At 51.9% G+C, this 18,774-nt stretch overlaps 7 protein-coding genes across 7 annotated transcripts; 4 read left to right on the top strand and 3 right to left on the bottom strand.

Moving 5' to 3' along the window:
• Positions 1–468: 468 nt before the first annotated feature.
• Positions 469–2,845, bottom strand: BD324DRAFT_259470 (hypothetical protein). The gene is made up of 8 exons (XM_022012307.1): positions 2,458–2,845; positions 2,091–2,300; positions 1,857–2,033; positions 1,209–1,800; positions 1,093–1,156; positions 858–954; positions 705–795; positions 469–649 (listed from the first exon to the last, which is right to left on the bottom strand). The coding sequence occupies exons 1-8, from the start codon at positions 2,597–2,599 to the stop codon at positions 565–567; spliced, it is 1,458 nt and encodes a 485-aa protein (XP_021873904.1). The 5' UTR covers positions 2,600–2,845; the 3' UTR covers positions 469–564.
• A 669-nt stretch (positions 2,846–3,514) lies between these two features.
• BD324DRAFT_259372 (hypothetical protein) lies at positions 3,515–4,460 on the bottom strand. Its single transcript, XM_022012306.1, has 2 exons — positions 4,261–4,460; positions 3,515–4,022 (listed from the first exon to the last, which is right to left on the bottom strand). Exons 1-2 carry the CDS (start codon positions 4,268–4,270, stop codon positions 3,568–3,570), a joined length of 465 nt encoding a protein of 154 aa, XP_021873903.1. The 5' UTR covers positions 4,271–4,460; the 3' UTR covers positions 3,515–3,567.
• A 382-nt stretch (positions 4,461–4,842) lies between these two features.
• Positions 4,843–6,476, top strand: BD324DRAFT_576222 (major facilitator superfamily domain-containing protein; the record flags this gene model as incomplete). Its single annotated transcript, XM_022013180.1, has 5 exons — positions 4,843–5,303; positions 5,366–5,728; positions 5,783–6,143; positions 6,194–6,229; positions 6,294–6,476. 5 exons carry the CDS (start codon positions 4,843–4,845, stop codon positions 6,474–6,476), a joined length of 1,404 nt encoding a protein of 467 aa, XP_021873902.1.
• On the bottom strand, positions 6,291–7,142 carry BD324DRAFT_259195 (hypothetical protein). The gene has a single exon (XM_022012305.1). The coding sequence runs from the start codon at positions 6,985–6,987 to the stop codon at positions 6,490–6,492; it is 498 nt and encodes a 165-aa protein (XP_021873901.1). The 5' UTR covers positions 6,988–7,142; the 3' UTR covers positions 6,291–6,489.
• Positions 7,143–7,390: 248 nt separating this feature from the next.
• BD324DRAFT_616324 (hypothetical protein) lies at positions 7,391–8,383 on the top strand. Its single transcript, XM_022014821.1, has 3 exons — positions 7,391–7,924; positions 7,988–8,094; positions 8,173–8,383. The coding sequence occupies exons 1-3, from the start codon at positions 7,716–7,718 to the stop codon at positions 8,262–8,264; spliced, it is 408 nt and encodes a 135-aa protein (XP_021873900.1). The 5' UTR covers positions 7,391–7,715; the 3' UTR covers positions 8,265–8,383.
• Positions 8,384–8,661: 278 nt separating this feature from the next.
• BD324DRAFT_616322 (aconitase family-domain-containing protein) lies at positions 8,662–11,921 on the top strand. The gene is made up of 9 exons (XM_022014820.1): positions 8,662–9,076; positions 9,179–9,287; positions 9,346–9,375; positions 9,429–9,634; positions 9,686–9,903; positions 9,960–10,243; positions 10,283–11,105; positions 11,158–11,625; positions 11,684–11,921. Exons 1-9 carry the CDS (start codon positions 8,886–8,888, stop codon positions 11,719–11,721), a joined length of 2,367 nt encoding a protein of 788 aa, XP_021873899.1. The 5' UTR covers positions 8,662–8,885; the 3' UTR covers positions 11,722–11,921.
• Positions 11,922–12,258: 337 nt separating this feature from the next.
• BD324DRAFT_258741 (hypothetical protein) lies at positions 12,259–15,768 on the top strand. The gene is made up of 3 exons (XM_022012304.1): positions 12,259–14,296; positions 14,367–15,283; positions 15,354–15,768. The coding sequence occupies exons 1-3, from the start codon at positions 12,415–12,417 to the stop codon at positions 15,591–15,593; spliced, it is 3,039 nt and encodes a 1,012-aa protein (XP_021873898.1). The 5' UTR covers positions 12,259–12,414; the 3' UTR covers positions 15,594–15,768.
• The last annotated feature ends 3,006 nt before the right edge of the window (positions 15,769–18,774 follow it).

Below are 18,774 nucleotides of genomic sequence, written 5' to 3'. Positions count from 1 at the left end.
TCCAGCGCTATCTCGGAATGCTTTCTGTGCTTCCATCCACAAACGAAGCGGAGGAATCGATAGGGTCGGTTCCGGATAAGATCCAATCTCGTCATGATCTCGGCAGGCGATCAATCATTGGAGAGCACCGAGACCACAATTCCAGTGGGCTCTCGCTATCTTTGGAAGTATGAAGGCTTTTCGTAAGAGTGTCGGACGTGTTCAGTTATCGTTGTTGCATCCATCATCGTGCCCATGCAAATGCTTAGTTTTCAGAAGATCGTGGACAGTCATTAGGCGTCGCGGGAGTCGTACAGTTCATGATGTCGTCAAGCGGTCGTCAAGAGGTCGTCAAGAGATCGTCAAGCGGTTGTATAAGATCGAGAATCGATAAGTACAGGGCTTCGGTGTAAATGCCATTGATTCGTAGAAAGAAAGATGAATGCACATGCGATGAGGCGGGGGGGTTGTGATATGACGAATTCGAGGTCTGTTGCTGTAGCCTGGATTACGACTCGATTAAGCTAGGATTAAGCGTTCGCGAGCAATATCTATTCACTCACCCTCATCCGCTCTTTCGTCATCTCATCTGGGGGCGGAGGAACCAGGACTGGACGGCGCCCGCGTTTGAGTACTGGCAGCCAGAGCTCGAACAAGCTCTGCATTGGATCTACAAGGGACCCGTGAGCTCGATCGGAGGTGCCACACTCCACAATCTAACTCACTCTTGCAGCTTTTTCGTGTCCTTGGTGGCTTCGTCGAGCTGATTCATGAGGTAATGATTGGCAGACTCAACCTGTTGGATGTGTGCCACGGCTGAGGCGGTCCACAAAAGCATCAATGGCATCCCATTGGCTCGTTTCGTTCGCTATACTCACCTCGATCCAGGATACTACTCTTTGAAGGTCTTTGATTGCTTGCGGGTAGAGCCTCTCTCAACCTCGTAAATCCATCACGGAGCTCATCCCGACGTCTCTGTGTACCATTCGTTAGCTCTTCTGACCAAATTCATCGCTAACCAAAAAGAGAGAATGTGTGTTCGTGTGTATGTGTCCAGCGGCTCAGATAACGATGTGGGAAAGCGAGGTGGATGCGCACCACGGACGAGCTCACCTGCTCGCTCTTGATTCTCGCTTTTCGTACCTCTTCAGTGAGGTTGGGACTTCGCAGGTCCTCTCTGCGGATGAAGTCAGGCGCCACGGACGGGTGGAAGACAGGGAAGAACGTACGGTGTGAAGATGCTCTTTCCAATTGGAGGGATCTGATCATCTTGCTCGACTTCGTCTCCCCCAACATCGCTATCGATCTCTGGCTTGCTGACACTTTTGGAAAACTCTTTGTCTCTCCGACTGGTAGATCCGCTCTTCTTGTGTACCTTTGGACGAGCAGGATGTGCACCAGATAACAGGAGCGCAGATTTGGGAGGTGTGGCGCCTGTAGCGGCAGAATAATATGGCATTCCAGCAAACATTCTGGTGATGCTTCCTGTTGTTGAGCCGGGAGGACTGCCGGAAGGCATGTTGGGAAGTGCCGAGATGCTCGTCAGGGGAGTATTAACGTAGCCGCCTAGAGATCCTACGGATCCAGCGGCTTGAGGGAGATTGTATGCCCAGACGGCTGATCCTGGAGATACATCTGACATGGAGCCGAGCCCGGACGTTGGAGAGACAAGTGGTGGTGAACCTGCTTGGATGGGTGAACCGGACTGCGACAACGCCGGATGGTTCATGGGCGAATGAGATGATCCAGGTGGTGAGATGGATTGAGGGGAGTGGTGCTCCGGTGAGTTTGCCCAACGAGGCGGCGAGCGGTAGCCATCGACTGTGGAGACAAGGTGAGCTGCTTATTCTCCGGGTATAACAGAAGGCTCAGCTCACATCTGTACGGATGGAACATCATTGGCTGAGGATGACTAGTCTCTGAGACGACCATTGGCGTGTATCCGTACATGTTGGCGTAGGGACCAAGGTCGTATGGAACTGATGGGGGAGGTGGCAGTGGTAGGTTGCCGCCGATAGGGATGGGTAGGGCAGACGGATAAGTCTGTTCACGTGCTGACGAGAGGTGTTGATAAGGAGTCGAGCCTGATAATGATCCCCGTTCTGACCCACCTTCTACCACTCCCATGGGGACATCCTGATCGTCCGCTTTTGACTCTGTTGGTGACTGTCCGCCCTGATACGGTACTTGAGAATTCCGGGTCGAGGTGATGGGCTCATGTGGTGGTGGAGGAAGATTGTGAGACGACCGATTCTCCCCTTGTTGAGGTACCTGACTGAATAAGTGATCCATGCTGAGTTCGTCCTGCACGTTGTCGAGGACTGGAGGAAGGTGAGAGCTAGCGTCAGCAAACGAGGACGGGCTACGGAACGGTGAGGCAAGTGTGCAGAGAAGAGCAACAACTCAGGAAAGGTGATGGTGGCCCCTCGTTGTTGTCTCGGTGCCACATCGCCACATGATCATACCTCTGACACTCACATGGAAAGGACGAATAGTCGATGATATCCTCGAGGGGGAGGTACGAAGGGGAAGGTGACGTTGTATATAACAAGTGCGTTGTCTGGATGGCCGAGGTGAGATTGGGAGGTGGAGGTGAGGCTGAGTTCACACAAGATGACATGGGATGGGGAGACTGGAAGATGGAATCAGCATGGCGAACGCGTTGACAAGTAGCAAATGAGAAAAGGGGAGTCAAGGAGAGAGAGAGAGTGTGTGTGAGAGGTTTGGAGTGATGATGATGTACGAGATTTCCCGAAACTCCTACAGAAACTTTTGGGGATGAGTAGCTGAGTGATGAGCATCTGACAGGATTATGATGTTAAAGGGAGGGGGTTGGAGTAGGAGAAACCGGGGCTAAGGTACACATTGACTCACCCGTTGGGACAAGACCCAGGCAGGGACGATAGCAATAGTGGTTTCGATCCTTTATGACAGGCGAGCAGTTGGATACGCTTAGCGTATATGGCCCAGAAATACAGCAGGTGATTCGGAATATCGAAGAATACAATGAGAAGAGGTGAAACTGACGAGACTGGAAACGGAGACGAGGCGTTGAGAAGAGCAAAGCAACCGGATCGTAAGAGCAGGCAGAGAGAAGACCAAGACCAAGATAATGGACTGGCCCCGATCGCTGAAGACGACTGAGTAGACTAGGTGTGAATCCTGGACGTTATACGAAGGGGTGCAGAAGGAGGAGACCCAAGGTAGCAAGTCTATGCTTGATGCCCAATGATTATGTCGAACCAGAGCTCTTGAGACACAACACGAAACCAGAGTGCACCATTGAGCGATGTGAGAGAGAGAGAGAGACGACGAATGATGCAAGGGTGGTTAGAAGAGGGAGTGAAGCAGGTGGAGGACGACCTAGCCGTGGTGGTAAAGTGTCGAACAAGCCCATCGTTACCTTGAGCCACCAGCTTTCATCGCGCACTATGCCGTTTCATCCCGATAGGCACGGGTCTGTGTCAGTATACGGCCGATGATCCAAATGGGACCTCCCCCAGCGATATTCGCTTGTGTGGTGTGGTGTTTAAGGGCGGGAATAGTACCTTTCAGCCTCGTGTTAAGGTCGAGGTACGAAGCGTGAAGCTATCGTAGAAGTTCCTCGCTTCCGTGTGGAATCATGGTCCGCGTTCTCCCGAGTGCGCTTGGCGGGGGTAGAGTGTCTCCTCCAGGCGTGGGATGGTCGGGTAATAGCGAAACGCCAGTCATGATCTGGTCACATCTGAGATGGGGTGGATTACGTCCCCAGCATGAGGGCCAAATGATCCCATATATCAGCGGAGTGAGTAAGTAAGCTCTGCTCAGGTGGTGAAAATGCTTGAGGGCATGATCCTCTGGGTTGCAAGACGTTGTGTGTGTATGTGCACCATACACACACGCAGTGTCAAGGTAAGGTGAGCGACCAGTCATCTTCGACAAGTCTTGAGTCTTCAACGTGGCACAACGCCCAAAGTTCCTGCAGCCCCTCGTTGCTCCCGATGCAGGATAAGGGACCAACGTCCATGATTGAGAGGTGGAAACACAGCGCTCTCGATACCGGTCTGTGAGATCACGGGATCAACATGGCTCAAGCTGCCCACGTCCAAACCGGAGGGACCCTCCTTTCGCGATGACTACGCCGGTCACGACACCGTTCAGTCTCATAGGAGGTGACGCTCCTTATTTGGTAAATCCTGACTCAGCACAGATTCAAGCGTCTCAAAAATAGACTTCTTCGGGCAGTGTGCGAGATGGTGTATACCTCTATCCAACGACCCAGATGCACCCACCTCCGCTCACTTGGAAACATCCTCTTTTGCCGTTCGCCTGGCCGATCTGAAGCAATTGATTGAGGAAAGTCTCAATCAGACCCGCATTTCACCTACCCATCTCACGCAGATCCCACGCCATTCTCACGCCCAAATCCCACATGACGCAAGGCACCCGCTCCCCCTCTCTCGCTCTTCGCCCGGCACATTCGGCATCTGACAAAGCATCAAATGATTCCGACGATCGGCCGAGGGAGTCAGAGCCAGCCAACACCTACATATATAAAGAAGTCTCTCTCTCTCGTGATCGTGACTGTATCGATTAGACTGACGACCAACGACTCGATAGCTAGCTTTTGAATCACTGGTCCCGGCTGGCATCGCAGCCATCACTGAGATTCACACCTCAAACACCCTCACGATGGCCAGCCGCGATGCGACATCGTCATCAACCACTCTGCACCACGGTGCAGACGCCGAAGATCCAACACCGCCGAATGCAGACACCAGAGACGTAGAGAGAGGCGAAGACTCTCAGTTGCGGTCTGATGGTCCTTCTAAGAATCCGAACAACGAGAAGCAGGGCCTGAAGCGTCGCAAAGAATCCAATTCGATGTCATCCTCAGATCCTAAGACCAGAGAATGGGAGAACGATGTTGTCGGATGGGATTCACCAGAAGACACGAGCAATCCTATGAATTGGCCAAAGGGAAAGAAGATTCGAACTACTTTGCTGTTAGGTGTCAACACCATGTGCGCGACTTTCGCATCTTCCATCTTTTCCGCCTCTTCACCTTATATCGCCAGACAGTTCCACATCGGAGATGAGGTCGCCTTGCTGGGTCTCTCGTTGTACCTCTTGGGATTCGCCATTGGTCCAATTATCTTCGGTCCCTCTTCTGAACTGTTCGGACGAAGGCCCACCATCATCCTACCCATGTTCATCTTTGCTTGTTTTAGCGCCGCAACTGCCACGGCTTCGAATTTGCAAACAATCTTCATCACTCGATTCTTTGGAGGCGTCATGTCAAGTTCACCCGTCACCATCGTTGGAGGAGCACTGGCAGACTTTTGGTGAGTGTCACGAAGGCAACATCTCATCTCCGGCAAGACGAAGGCCTGATTGTCGTGCGCAGGAGCCAACGGGATAGAGGTAGCGCAATTGTCATCTACTCGCTTTGTATCGTAGGCGGACCGACTCTAGCACCCGTCATAGGGGCAGCCATCTCAGAATCCTATCTCACCTGGAGATGGACAGAATATCTCTGTGTCATCCTGACCATGACTGTCGTCTGCTTGGACGTCTTGTTCCTTCCAGAAACATCATCCGCCATTCTTCTGTCCAACAAAGCCAAGCGACTTCGACTCGAAACTGGCAGATGGGCACTCCATGCGAAAGCAGAGGAGGTTGATCACTCTCTTTCGACTTTTGTCCACAAAACACTCTCTTTGCCCCTCCAAATGTTAGCCAAGGAGCCGATGGTCCTCTTGGTCACTACGTGAGTCATATTACCCCCTCCTTTCCGATCAAAGACTGATCATGACTCTTTTAGGTACAACGGCTTCTCTTATGGTATCCTGTATGGCCTATTTGCCGCGATTCCCATCATTTTTGAAGAGAACAGAGGGTGGGATCCAGTACCTGCAGCATTACCAAATCTCGCTACTTTGGTCGGGACAATCCTGGCAGCGGCTATCAATATGGGCTACGCCAAAATCATCTTTGCGAGGTATATGGACACTCACGGTGGTAAAGCACCTCCAGAGAAACGTTTACCACCCATGATGATTGGAAGTGTCTGCTTTCCCATCGGCTTCTTCATCATGGGCTGGACGAGTTATCCTAGGATCAATTTTTTCCCCAGTCTGATTGGACTCACAGTGGTCGGTATGAGTTTTCTGCTCATCTTCCAAGTGAGTCGTGCAGCCTTCATTTCAGGACCTCTATGTTGATGTATCTTCAGTCTGGGATCAATTACCTCATTGACGGGTACACCAAGGTAAGTCGATGAACAGAAGATTCCATTGTGAGGTCTACACATGAGCTGAATTTGTCATCATCAGAATGCCGTCTCTGCAATCGCCGCCAATACATTTCAGCGTTCCCTTTTCGGCGCTGCCATACCCCTCGTGACCAGGCCAATGTTCCACAACCTCGGAATCCAGTGGGCATGCACCCTCTTGGGTTGTATAGCGGCGCTTTTGGGCGGTATCCCATTCCTCTTCGAAAGATACGGGCAGAGGTGAGCTCCGAGATGGATCATCGATCACTCAGGAAGACGACGCTGATCGTCCTGACTTTGCTATAGGTTGAGAGAGCACAGCAGATTCGCCAAATCGGCCTCATAGATGACGTCCACCCAATAGTGTAGATGTATGTCTGTATATCGTGACCTGCTGGCTGTAATCGCTGCATGCCTCCCGGAACTGTCCGACGAAGTGAGCATGTCGCGGTATCTGGATGGTCCGACCTCCTCTCATCATAGCGCATACGAAAATATGGACTCGAGCAGTTGGCTTTCTCAGGCAGGTAGGTGGCTTTGCCGTCAGTCTCGTTTCGGATCCCCGCTCTTAGCGGATGATTCATTGATTGTTCGCTCCACACGAGACGGTGGTCAGTCGCACTTCGGATTTGGCATTCCCGGAGACAACGGCGATAGGACAACAGAAGGTCGTGGCAAGTTGTCACAGTCGAGCTAAAATGCCACAAGTAAAAGCAGACGGGGCGTGGAGCCCGGGAGCTGCGGTATCGTATCATGTGCGCCGGGGTTCCCGGCGATCTTCCCTCAAGCCCACATTCTCCTTTTTTTTCTGCGTCCAAATTGGCAGTATCAAGGTCTGACGGGAATCCCTGAAGATCTCGATCGATGATCGATAGAAAGCAAGTTATGGCCGAACAGTCGGCCCGCCGGTGGCTGTCGCTGAGGGTACCATTCTGAGAACTCGGTCATCGGGGTTCGTAAACTCATGAGAATTGAACGACGTATCCGTGAAACGGAAAGAGTCGCACCTTCGTTCCACGTTACAATGTACCTGCAGGACTCCAGATCTACCTGATCGGTGTAGACGATAAACGAGAGCCGCACATTCGAGAAATCATCATGCCAGTGATGCACCATTTTTCGGGCGGCCCGGCCATACGGTTACCACGAGTCCGATACCGGAAAATTACGATACAGTATGTATTTGGCGTGGGGCTGCTTGCGACGGATGACCTTTGGGGCGGGATTTCCACTTGAATTCATCATGTTGTCGGCCTGACCTGGTTCGGGTACCGTGACATGTTTGTGGAGCTGAAGACTTCGGATATGCAGAGCGTCAGCGACCATCTGCGGAGTTCTACCCCCATGAGTTACTGGCTCGGTTCTACAGAAAGAATATATATATATCTCATCGACGCGGCCATTCATCATCTCTTTGATACTCTACGTCTTTACCTGTCTTCACGCATTCCATCGCAATCTTTCTCTCAAGAATAACTACAACATGCTGAGGTTCACACAATCTGTCCTCCTTACTGCTCTCATCGGTTCCGCCCTCGTCTCTGCAGATGGAGGTTTCGCTCAATCTTGTTCCAGTTGGGGCGGCGGTGATGGAGATGGCACCCTGATCGCCCAATGTGAGGGCAAACAGTATTCCATCAGTTTGGATCAGTGTCTAGGCAATCACAACGGTCAGCTGGTGGGCCAATACAAGTGAGTTCCCGCACCCGGGCTATACCCTGTACTGTGATCTGGTTGATGACCAGCTCCTCTCAGTGGCGGTTTCGGAGGATCTTGTAATGACTTTGAATACTCTGGCGACTCCTTCTACGCCACTTGTAAGAATGACGCAGGCAATTATGGATCGACAGGCATAAACATCAGTGGGTGTTGTGTGGCATCATCACGACGGCGATAGCGATGGCGAACTGATCTTGCTTGCCTCTTCCTTCACCTAACAGATAACATCATCGGATTCAACAACCCCAATGGCTTGTCCTGCTTCGGCTTTTACGCCGACCCTTGTTTGGATGGAGGTTGTGATGGGCTATGATTTTCGCTCGCTTGCACAGTGGACCTGAGGTGACCGACTGTCATGCTCTGGTGCGTTTTCTCCCTCGAGAGTCAAGCAGTATATGTATAGTACTCGAATGAATGCCGAATTGAAAACAGTGCGCACCAAATATGTAGATCTCATCGTCATTGGAGTACCTATTGGATGTGATACACGCACTTGACGTCTAACGTTCGGCCGTCTGAGTACCTGCAACACCCCTGGGCAGGAGGCATATGGATCCCACTTGCCACGAGTTTGCCACGGTCGTGTTGCCACAGTCATGGTTCATCGGTCGAATAATCCCGACAACGACCATATGCCACGTCACTCGCTGCTTATCACTCTCGGTTATAACACAGTGTATTTTCGGCAAAACGCGGCCCTAATGCAGTCTCTCCCATTGGCTGATGGTATTGAAAATAGAGAGAGCATCTTTCAAAACTACTCGCCATCCTCCCTCTTGACTGCCTGTCGTTGGTAATATACATCTAACGCATCGCTGTTCATTCACACTTCCATCAAGCAATACCTAGACTGCAGGGGTCTAGAAGTTTAAAGGGACTCGGCATTGACGTTTACCATCGATACCTCTGAGCTGGACACCACCATTATTTCACCATGACGTCGGCTCGACTGATTGCTGCTTCCTCTCTTCGAGGTATGCCTCGACATGTCTCTCTGAACAAGAGGGGACTGGCGACGGCCGCTTCAAAGATTGGAAGTCAAAAAGTTGCCATGAGCAACCTTGAAAAGGGAAAGTACATAAATTACCAAAAGATGGAAGACAACCTCAACGTCGTCCGGTCAAGGTGAGAAATACACAGTTCGCCTTTTTCCCATGGCGAGATCGAGTGATTTGGCGGGAACAAGGCGTGCACAGGACTCAGAGCTAATTCTCAACATCTTGACAGACTCAACCGACCTCTGACTTATGCTGAGAAAATCGTCTACGGTCATTTGGACAACCCCCACGAGCAGGAGATCGAGCGAGGTGTCTCGTACCTCAAACTCAGGCCGGACGTGAGTCTAGCCCAAGTCTGGCTGCAGCTGGGCGTGTACTGACATTCTGACTATCCAGCGCGTAGCATGCCAAGATGCGACTGCCCAGGTGAGACATGCTACCGCTCTCGTGCATCGACGACCCGCTCACTTTGTATCCAGATGGCTATTCTCCAGTTCATGTCCGCTGGACTTCCTCAAACTGCCGTCCCCACGTCTGTGCACTGTGATCACTTGATCCAAGCTCAAGTTGGAGGTGAGAAGGATCTCGCTAGGGCTATCGACATCAACAAGGAGGTCTATGACTTCTTGGCTACTGCCTGTGCGAAATACGGAATCGGTTTCTGGAAACCAGGAAGTGGTATCATGTGAGTGGCCCATGCGAAATCCACCTTCCCATCGACTGACCACGCCCCTAGCCACCAGATTATTCTCGAGAACTATGCTGTCCCCGGTCTTATGATGATTGGAACTGATTCTCACACACCCAACGCTGGTGGTCTCGGAATGGTCGCTTGTGGTGTTGGTGGTGCCGATGCAGTCGATGTCATGGCCAACATTCCTTGGGAACTTAAAGCACCCAAGGTCATCGGTGTGTACCTTGACGGAAAAATGGGCGGATGGACAACTCCCAAAGGTCAGTGAGACTGCCAGAGCGCACGAAGGGCGGCTGACAAACCCCCACCTAAACAGACGTCATTCTCAAGGTCGCCGGAATTCTCACTGTCAAGGGAGGAACCGGTGCCATCATCGAATACCACGGACCTGGTGTCGAGTCTCTCTCTTGTACCGGTATGGCCACCATCTGTAACATGGGAGCCGAAATCGGTGCCACCACCTCACTCTTCCCCTTCAACAAGCGAATGAGCAGCTACCTCGAGGCCACCAACCGAAGTGCCATTGCTCGATATGCCGAAGACTTCCAACACAACTTGCAACCCGATAAGGATTGCGAGTATGACCAGAGGATTGAAATTGTGAGCATCGATCTGCGACATGACACTCATTGCCCATAGGACCTGAGCACCCTCGAACCCCACATTAACGGACCTTTCACTCCTGATCTCGCCACTCCCATCTCCAAATTCGCCTCGGAAGTCAAGAAGAACTCGTGGCCATCCGAGCTTAAAGTCGGTCTCATTGGGTCCTGCACCAACTCGTCCTACGAAGACATGAGCCGATCCGCCCACATTGCCAACGAGGCTGCTTCGCACGGTCTCAAGGCAAAGTCTCAGTTCACCATTACCCCTGGATCTGAGCAAGTCCGAGCCACGATCGAGCGAGATGGATTCATCGAGTCATTCGAGAAAATCGGAGGTGTCGTCTTGGCCAACGCTTGTGGACCTTGTATCGGACAGTGGGACCGAAAAGACGTCAAGAAGGGCGAAGCCAACTCTATCGTCACATCCTACAACCGAAACTTCACCGGGCGAAACGACGCAAACCCTGCCACTCATGCCTTCGTCACTTCCCCTGATCTCGTTACTGCCATGGTCTTTGCTGGAGACTTGAGCTTCAACCCTCTCACCGATTCACTCAAGGGATCCGATGGCAAAGAGTTCAAATTCTCGGAGCCCAAGGGCTACGAGCTCCCCGCCAAGGGATACGACCCAGGTCAAAACACTTTCCAGGCTCCTCCCAAGGATGGCGCTTCAGTCAACGTCGCTGTCTCACCTTCCTCTGACCGATTGCAACTTCTCAAGCCCTTCAAGCCTTGGGACGGAAAAGACATCATTGAAGCCCCTGTTCTTATCAAGGCCAAGGGCAAGTGCACTACCGACCATATCTCTGCTGGGGGACCATGGCTTAAGTACCGAGGTCACTTGGAGAACATTTCGCGTGAGTCAAAGGATGGACACATGTAGATGGCAATGGGCTGACGGGGTGGCAGAGAACATGTTGATTGGAGCTATCAATGCTGATAACGGCGAGGCCAACAACGTCTTGAACCAACAGGATGGATCTTTCGGCCCCGTCCCTACCGTCGCCGCCTCTTACCGAGATGCGGGCATCCCATGGGTTGTCGTCGGAGACGAAAACTACGGTGAAGGATCTTCTCGAGAGCACGCCGCACTTGAACCTCGATTCCTTGGGGGTCGAGCTGTCATTTGCCGATCGTTTGCCCGAATCCACGAGACCAACTTGAAAAAGCAAGGCATGCTTCCTCTCTGGTTCAAGAACCCTGCGGACTATGACAAAATCTCTGGAACTGACAAGATCTCCATCCTCGGATTGAACAGCTTCAAACCTGGACAGGATCTCGATGTTGAAATCACCCACAAGGATGGTGGAAAGGAGAAGATCAAGGTGACTAGCTCTATCAACGAAGGCCAATGGGGATGGTTCAAAGCTGGATCTGGTGAGTGTGGGAGTCGCCTTGGGGGTTTCTGAATGTAAGGCTGATTCGCTCTACTTAGCCCTCAACATGATGGCTGCCAATGCTAAGAAGCAGTAGGTTGGACGCGCGCGCGCGAAGGGAGGCATGAGTGGAGGAGATATAACGAAGTCGTCTGTTCTTTCTCTTTCGGAATTTTTTTCGGCTAAAGGATGCTCAGCAGCCTGACCTGAGTAGAGCCACAGTGTCCCTTCCTCCATTCTTCATCAGCATAGTGTGTGATGCTTGTAACGTGATGCAAAGAGACCTGTCCCAATGAAGCTCACATTAGCCATCGAGAGTACCCGCTTACGTGACTAGATCCCAAGAATGACACCCTCATTTTTTTTTCTCTTTGACGGGTCGAAACTTTTTTTCAGGCATTTCCCCATTCCAGCCCAGCGAAAGAGACAGGACGCCTTTTCAAGGTCGTTGTTGAATTTGGTGTGCTCTATCTACTAAGCCGACTTTCGAAGCGAATCATCTTCTAGTATTTGGGCTCCACTGTTGTCTTCCTTCTACCGCTTCCCTCTCAATCTCTTTCCCTCCTAGGTACGGTACAAACCATCAGATCGTTCGTTTCGGCTCTTTCCAAATTTCGGTTTCACACATTTTTTCGACGAGGGTGGATCGATATTGATTTTGGACTAGGTAGTGGGATCATTTCAAGAGCGGCAGCAGTGCTCTCGGAGACAACTCGGATACAGACTTCTGTTCCGTCCGAGCTCCGACTCTATAGGCTCGACCTCCTTACCTCGCCAAGTCCCTGCAATCATGTCCATTTCCGATTCTACGCCTCGAGCCGACGAGCCAATTGTCAAGGCGAAATTACCGAATGGTCATCTTGATCAAGGATCCGATTTGAATGTGGCTGCTGTTGCTGCTGGAGAGCTGCGAGAGCATGCGCAGAATGGAGTTGTATCACCGGACGGTATCGCCACGGAGACGAACGGAACAGATGTCAATGCTGTAGAGACTTCAGTTGCTGGCTTGTCTCTTGAGACTCCCGAGGCAGATGGTCAAAATAACGGTTCCTTGTCGACTGGCTCGACTGGATCTCCCTCGGACCTCCACCAAGCCTGTGCGACTGGTCAATTGGATCTTGTTCGATCTCTCTTATCCCAATCTTTGGAACCGCTGGAGACCTTGGACGTCACCACTGGATGTACGCCCATCGTCCTCGCCGTTCGAAACAATCACCCGGATGTAGTCAGGGAGCTTTTGAGTGCCGGCGCCATTGTCCCCCCACCAGGAGTCACCAACGACGGCTACATGATGAGTATCTTATACCCTGGCATGATCATCGGAGGAATGTACGGTATGCCAGGGATGAATGGTGGTGGACATCTCGGTGGTCCTGCTGGGTCCGGAGCAGCGGGTGCATATGGTCAACCTCAAATGGGTGCTGGGCCTGACTATTATGGATACTATCCTCCTCAAGATGGTTTCAAGAGATCACCTGGAGGAGGTGTTGGCGGCGGCGGTGCTGGTGCTGGTCCCGGTGCCAGTCCACATGGACATCATCCGCATCATCCCCATGCAGCCAACGGAGGTAGTCCAGTCGGTAATGGATCTGCGAATGCGAATGGGAATGCCAATGGGGTCGGACACTTGCCTCCTGCCGATGTGGCCAAGACGATTCCCTGTCGAAATTTCCCAAATTGCAAGTATGGAAGTGCTTGTGTCTTCTTCCATCCTTCTTCTGGACCTACAGCTGGTCTTGGAGGTCCCAGTGGACTCGGCTCGAGACCTATGCCATTTTTCCCTCAGCATCAAATGCAGACCATGAACGGCTTCGAAGGTTACGGTGGAATGCAACAAGCTTATGGATACGCTCCCGAATACCAACAACAACAGCAACAGCAGCACCAACACCGATTCCAAGCCGGAAACATGCAACCTCACGACCCTTTATCCCAAGCTCAACCTTCTTCAATCGTTAACAACGAGGAAGAATCTGAGACTTTGGATTCCGCCACACCGGCTGGCAACGCCGCCACGGATGGCGAAGCTTCCAATTCTACATCGTCACCTCCCTCTGTTGAGCAGACAGAGGGTCAAAACGCTTCACGAGTCGCTGCTGCCCAGGAAGAATCTCCATCTTCTAGTTCTCCCGTCAACCCCGATGCGTCCAATCACCAACCCATTCAACTCCACCTTCAACCGCCTCACCCTAACGGTGCTCCGATCTTCATTCCTGGCGGAATGACATCTCCCCAACAACCCCATCCATATGGCATGTCTCTATCGCCTCTGTCACCTTCCATGTTATCTGGTTCTCTCCCTTCCATCCCGCCAGCCGATCAATTCTTTGCAGCTGGATCTCCTCCTCCATCTTCAAACTTTGCTCCCGGGGCTTACGGTCAACCTTTCCAAATTCCTAATGGAAACTATGCCGCTGGACCAGGCAGACGACAGAGTTTCGGTCAACCTCAGTTCGCAGGCAAAGCTTTCGGAGGACATGGAAAGAAACCTTCATTCTCGGGTGGACCGAGACCGTTCCGTGGTCCTGGAGCTGGACCCAACAGTGGACCGGCACCTAACATGGGCACTTGGAAAGATGGAAATCCTCCGCCTTGCGCCTTCTTCGCACAAGGTAAATGCAGGAACGGTGAATTGTGCAAATTTCCACACCTCGACGAGCAGGGCAATGATTGTGAGTGATGCGAGCCATGCACTCTATTTTCTTTCTTTCTTCCGACTGGCTGACATGCGCTCTCGCCCAGGCCGCCATCCGGACGTCATTCGAGGTATCATTCCTCCTCTTCCACCCCTGAGTCGACAGCGAGGTATGCGAAGTGGAGGTACGATGAGCTTTAGCGCTCCTTTCGACCCAGCTCTTCGGCAACAACAGCAACTCAACTTCATGCATCAACAGCAGATCCATCCCATGCATCAGCAAGTCTCTCCTCATCCCGCTCATCGACAATCTCTTCCTGCTAGTCTGGCTCAAGTAGCTGAAAATGGACAATCAGTACCCAACGGCCCTGCGCCTCCCGCTATTACTGGAGAAAGCTCGTCCATTCAGTCAGTCAGTGCGGACGGTCCAGTCACTCAGACTACCACCATCACTTCCAATCTCACTAGCAGTCTCACGACACCCGACTTGTCCAACAATGAAACAAGTATAATCGAAAAGAATCCTTCGCTCCCTGCCAAACCTGTAGGTTCACCCATGCCTTCCATCATCAGATCGGCATCTCAACCCGGCGTTCAACGAGTTCACGTATCCGTCTCGGGCTTTAATTCTCGATCACACTCTCCAGCCCCTTCAAACGTCTCCTTCCATGGGAACGGTCATCCTCGACGTAATGGCGGGCGTGCTCCTCTCGGCGGCGCAGCTGCGGTTGGGGCTGGGGCAGGCGGACCAGGACGAAGTACCTCAGGAGATAGAAAGATGCCCGTTGGTTCCGCTGCCAACCACCATCAACGTGTACCTCAAGCGGACGAGTTTCCGGCTCTAGGCGGCGGTGCAGGATCGACGAATCAGACTGGCAGTGTCTCTGGATCCAAGTCTACACCTCACACAGGGGCGAACAACAGTCCTGCAGTAGATACTGGGAATTGGAGCAAGACGGCAGCTCAAGTCTTGAGCATGCCTGCGCCTCCGAGAATCGAGAAGGAAAAGCAGGCTCCTGAAGAGGTGGTAAGTGTCGGGCATTGTGTCAAGGCAGAAAAAAAAAAAAGGCATCATAGCTCATGTTCGATGATAGAACGTGACAATGGAGGAGGATCCCGAGACGGGAGCGGTCATCATCTCCCGAGAGGATCTTCCTTCAGCTTTAAAAGAAGCTGAGAGGACCGAATCTGAAGATTCGACTCCCAAAGCATCGGCATCGGCGACCGCTGCCGCTACGTCTACTACTTCCCCTACCAAAAGACCTAGCGTCTCATTCGCTAGTGTCATCGCGACTAGTCAAGTCGAGTCTTCTCCCGTAGGCATCAAGGCATAGATGGTATAGATGGTGCTCGTCATGATCCGGCATTTCCTCATCTTACGCTGGAAGATCGTTCTTCTCTGCACATCGTTTGGTCCGAATCGCTTCTCTCTCTCTCTCTCTCTCTCTCGTCTGATGGACTACTTTTGTTGCTGTGTCTCCGTCTCCCGCAGCGTCGTTATATATCGGGCCTTTTCTCAGCCTTTCATCCATACGTCTTTCGCATACGTTGTTCGGCCATTCATCTTTCCAGACATCTCGCTGTTCATCTTTCTCCTTTTCCCGATTTTCTTTTCTCCTTTTGGACTCTACCATTACTTATCCAACCCTCTTCGAGACTGGCCCATTATATTTTTCTCCATAGTATGACCCTGATCACTTGCATATCCATGTACGACGACGAGCGACGAGCGAAAGGGCGAGAAGCGTGGCGTCCGCCAAATCCCAAGGGACCCCCTTCGACTTTGCTGGTCCTAGTGCAACGCTGCACTAAACTGTACCTCGACGACGTGGTCTATACGGTTCCTGCCAAGGTTTGCCCGAACCTGTCCAAGAGGCGATTTTCCAGTGGCGTAGACTGCATACTAGTCAATCTGGAAGCTGAAGCACCTCATCATGTCAGTCTCGCCCGAGTTTAAACATCCAAAATTGTTCAAAATGTCCAATTGGAAATACTGGCATACGTGTGTCGGTGATGCCCAGTGCTCGTTGTTCACTTGCATTGGCACCTTAACGCAAAGATAGACAACGGCCCCTCGGCCGACATAAGATATGGCAAGTGGAAGTACAGTAGTGCATGCACTGTCGTTTGCAGACGCATCACTTCACGGGCTAATGCCTCGATATGATGGCCGACGCCAAACATATACACGGCCCATTACACCCTTCTCACCAAACATATGACATGTAACCCCAATATCACTCAGAACCCTAATTTCCCCGCATAAACACCTTCTCGATCCCCCTCTTTTTGGGCTTGAGATCTTCCCCCCTCGCCTTGGATACTCCCGGCTCCCGGCCCCCGGCCCCCGCCCCCTCCATCCTCACCCTATAAGGGTAGAGAACTGAAGTATCAGATTCTTGCGCCATCCTAGACGTAGTACGGTACTACCGTACTTCTAGGCGGCGTGGGCTTGACGTGTCTGGCGTACGAAACAGGTGTCTTGGCGTGCGGAGAATGAGGAATGACTTTGCGGCTGACCATTGATTCAGAAGGGGAAACCCCTTAGTGGCAATGGCAGCAGCAGCTGACTACGTGGGCCAATTGTCATCATCATCGTCAGATGTGGTATCTACCAGGCAGACGCTGGCGCATAGACCAGGACGGGCAGTATGACAGATGTGCTCAGCATCCACGGGGCGAAAAGAGGGTCTTTTCAAAACCACCATTTCAGGTCCAAAGATGCACAAGCTTTTTGCCGCTGACATTATTGAACCGTGGAGTCGCGGGATCGTTAGGAGGTTAATAAGGGAGAGCATCACGAGCGGAGGACAGGTAAAAGTTCTGGACACTAGTTTTTCCTGAAAGCTTTCACCAAAAGGGGGAGTTTTTTCACCTTTCTGACGGTCCAGCCTTGCGCCGACGTTTGATAGTCTTTGTCTCTGATTTCTTTCGGAAACCTCTAATCACACCAGAAGCTCAATGAGCGTCTCGGGGGCCAGACTTTGAAAAAGTCCAGCCGGGCCAGGTTTCAACAACGGGAAAGGTACAGGGTTATGGGCGAGCAAGAGAAGTGGAATATACCCATCATGTAGTTTCGTTTGGGAGAAGTGGCCGAGACGCAGGGAAGGAGGCGGGGGAACGGAGGGCGTGAGAGAACGGCCCGATGTAATGAAGCTCTGGATAAAGTCGGCGTCGGTCGGCGACAGAAGGGTGGAGGTGCAAATGTTTTGGCTGGGCTCAAGGATCAAGAGTGATTCTGTCGTCGTCAGTTCGACATCACAGGATACGGAAACACGCTCTCACACCTTGCAGCAGCTGCTTGACGCACGGATCGACTATCTCTCGCTCTCTCTCTTTCTCACCCACGCTCCTTTTGGGTTTTACACAATTCTCCATCACGGACTGCCAGGTACCCCAGGACTCCGAGGACCCCAAGACGCAATCTTGCTGTGCTGCGCTGGTTAAGCGATCTTTTCAGAGGGGCCTGGGAAAGGCCGCAAAACGTACCCAAAACCCTCGTCAGCAGACGGGACAAGCACAAGGACAAGTAGTCAGCCAGTCAGCCAGTCAGCAAGGAACAACTGTTGAGAGACAGACCGTGGACTTTATCGTCTAGGTCAGCCACGAAACTAAACCCGACATCATTGTCAGCTTCCAGAACCCCCGGTTCATTTCACATTCCTCGTGCTCTACTCCTTCAACATTGGACCTATCTTGCTGCGGTTGTGAGAAAAGGGGGTAAAGGCGCTCAGTGTCAATTAAGTCTGGCCCTACGAGGCCGCCCTTGATATATCGGGGGATTCAACTGTCTCACCATCCCAGTCGCCTCGAAATCAACCTACCGTCCAAACGTCCTCCAAGCGTGTGTCTGAATTCACCTCTCTCTCAGAATTTTGGCATCACGACCCAATCAAAGACTACATACACCATCATCAGCTCCACGGCTCACGACCACGATTCTCAATCACGAGCAACGATCACTGACTACCACCTCGGCCGAACATCTCACCCGTGGTTCAGATCATCGATGGCAAGAGGCAGAGTGTGGGTGTGAAATGAACTCTGGACGACCATCGCTGTATCGCTACTTGACAACGACCATACAGTGCCATCATCAGTGTACCTGGACTACTTTGAATAGTCAAAGGAAGGTGTAGCGGGTTCTAGCTCATCGGAGTAAGAGAGAAGAAACACACACACACACACACACACACACATACACACCCCGTTCCTTTGGGCTGTGCTTCTTTGAGCCATCACAGACTTTTAGAAGCAAGAGGTCTGGAACCTCGGGGACAAATAGGTCATCTGGCTCACAAAAATACCCTCGTCCATCGCCGACTTCTTCATCATCAACACCATCGACTGGTCAACTACCATACTTACATCCCATTTCATATCATCACCCAGTCAGCCCTCGTGCATCTTGATCCAGCATCGGCATCGCCGACATCCCAAAGGACGATACCAAGCCGAGGCCGAGCAAAGTTCCTCCATTACAAGGCCAGGGTATATCAAAAAGGAGGTCCAGAG

This window comes from Kockovaella imperatae (assembly GCF_002102565.1).
Source record: "Kockovaella imperatae strain NRRL Y-17943 chromosome Unknown BD324scaffold_2, whole genome shotgun sequence".
Classification (NCBI taxonomy): Eukaryota; Fungi; Basidiomycota; class Tremellomycetes; order Tremellales; family Cuniculitremaceae; genus Kockovaella; species Kockovaella imperatae.
The sequence above is the reverse complement of the archived record's forward strand: the minus strand, read 5'-3'. Positions and strand labels throughout refer to the sequence as shown.

What these genes read in the sequence shown, in the direction of transcription:
- BD324DRAFT_258741 (XM_022012304.1), top strand. Translation starts at nt 12,415, where the DNA reads ATGTCCATTTCCGATTCTACGCCTCGAGCCGACGAGCCAATTGTCAAG. An exon ending in CGACGAGCAGGGCAATGATT is followed by an intron (nt 14,297 to 14,366) that starts GTGAGTGATGCG and finishes GCTCTCGCCCAG; the next exon opens with GCCGCCATCCGGACGTCATT. An exon ending in AAAAGCAGGCTCCTGAAGAG is followed by an intron (nt 15,284 to 15,353) that starts GTGGTAAGTGTC and finishes GTTCGATGATAG; the next exon opens with AACGTGACAATGGAGGAGGA.
- BD324DRAFT_616322 (XM_022014820.1), top strand. Translation starts at nt 8,886, where the DNA reads ATGACGTCGGCTCGACTGATTGCTGCTTCCTCTCTTCGAGGTATGCCT. An exon ending in ACCTCAAACTCAGGCCGGAC is followed by an intron (nt 9,288 to 9,345) that starts GTGAGTCTAGCC and finishes CTGACTATCCAG; the next exon opens with CGCGTAGCATGCCAAGATGC. An exon ending in ATGGTTCAAAGCTGGATCTG is followed by an intron (nt 11,626 to 11,683) that starts GTGAGTGTGGGA and finishes CGCTCTACTTAG; the next exon opens with CCCTCAACATGATGGCTGCC.
- BD324DRAFT_259470 (XM_022012307.1), bottom strand. Translation starts at nt 2,599, where the DNA reads ATGTCATCTTGTGTGAACTCAGCCTCACCTCCACCTCCCAATCTCACC. An exon ending in GATGTTCCATCCGTACAGAT is followed by an intron (nt 1,801 to 1,856) that starts GTGAGCTGAGCC and finishes TTGTCTCCACAG; the next exon opens with TCGATGGCTACCGCTCGCCG. An exon ending in GAGTAGTATCCTGGATCGAG is followed by an intron (nt 796 to 857) that starts GTGAGTATAGCG and finishes GGACCGCCTCAG; the next exon opens with CCGTGGCACACATCCAACAG.
- BD324DRAFT_616324 (XM_022014821.1), top strand. Translation starts at nt 7,716, where the DNA reads ATGCTGAGGTTCACACAATCTGTCCTCCTTACTGCTCTCATCGGTTCC. An exon ending in CAGCTGGTGGGCCAATACAA is followed by an intron (nt 7,925 to 7,987) that starts GTGAGTTCCCGC and finishes AGCTCCTCTCAG; the next exon opens with TGGCGGTTTCGGAGGATCTT. An exon ending in ATCGACAGGCATAAACATCA is followed by an intron (nt 8,095 to 8,172) that starts GTGGGTGTTGTG and finishes TTCACCTAACAG; the next exon opens with ATAACATCATCGGATTCAAC.
- BD324DRAFT_259195 (XM_022012305.1), bottom strand. Translation starts at nt 6,987, where the DNA reads ATGATACGATACCGCAGCTCCCGGGCTCCACGCCCCGTCTGCTTTTAC.